Genomic DNA, 537 nt, shown 5'->3' on the forward strand with positions numbered 1-537 from the left:
GTAGTTGGAAACTTTATCCATTCATTCGCATAAGCAATTATGCTATCAACTACTGTATTCACAGTCCGTGATACCGTTGCTTGGCTAACACCAAGTTCTTGACCGATACCTTTTTGATAGCCAGGATCACTGAGGTAACGCAAACATATTTTCATTCTATGGAAAGATGACAAGGCGCCTCCCCGAGTTTCTTCATTGGTGCCTAAAAATCTGTCCGCAAGCCCCTGTACATTTTGATCTTCAAAATTGAATAACATCTTGAAATCACGATCAAGTGTGGGTAAACGGGGCATGTATTGTTTAACATGCCTCACATCCACAAAATCTGCCATCGTGCTGAGAATCGGGCAGAACAACCTTTCTCTTCGAACTGTAGTCTGCTACTGACCAGACTCAGCTTTTTCGAAGCATATGCTCTTTATATGAAGTAAAAGGTCTTCTTTATGTATAACCATTTACTTTTATGTGATTATAAGGATATGCTTTTGCTCTAAAAGTAGAAGCTTTTGCTTGAAATGTTTATGAATACAAGTAGAA

The 537-nt window shown here is 38.7% G+C and overlaps 1 protein-coding gene across 1 annotated transcript in view; it reads right to left on the minus strand.

Annotated features, from left to right (window-relative positions):
- LOC135209283 (putative nuclease HARBI1) overlaps positions 1 to 332 on the minus strand; it is a 1,023-nt gene extending 691 nt beyond the window's left edge. Inside the window, exon 1 of the mRNA XM_064241990.1 lies at positions 1 to 332. This exon is cut by the window's left edge and continues 691 nt beyond it. Coding sequence (XP_064098060.1) covers positions 1 to 332 — 332 coding nt within the window.
- Positions 333 to 537: the final 205 nt, after the last annotated feature.

This window comes from Macrobrachium nipponense, chromosome 37 (assembly GCF_015104395.2).
Source record: "Macrobrachium nipponense isolate FS-2020 chromosome 37, ASM1510439v2, whole genome shotgun sequence".
NCBI lineage: Eukaryota > Metazoa > Arthropoda > Malacostraca > Decapoda > Palaemonidae > Macrobrachium > Macrobrachium nipponense.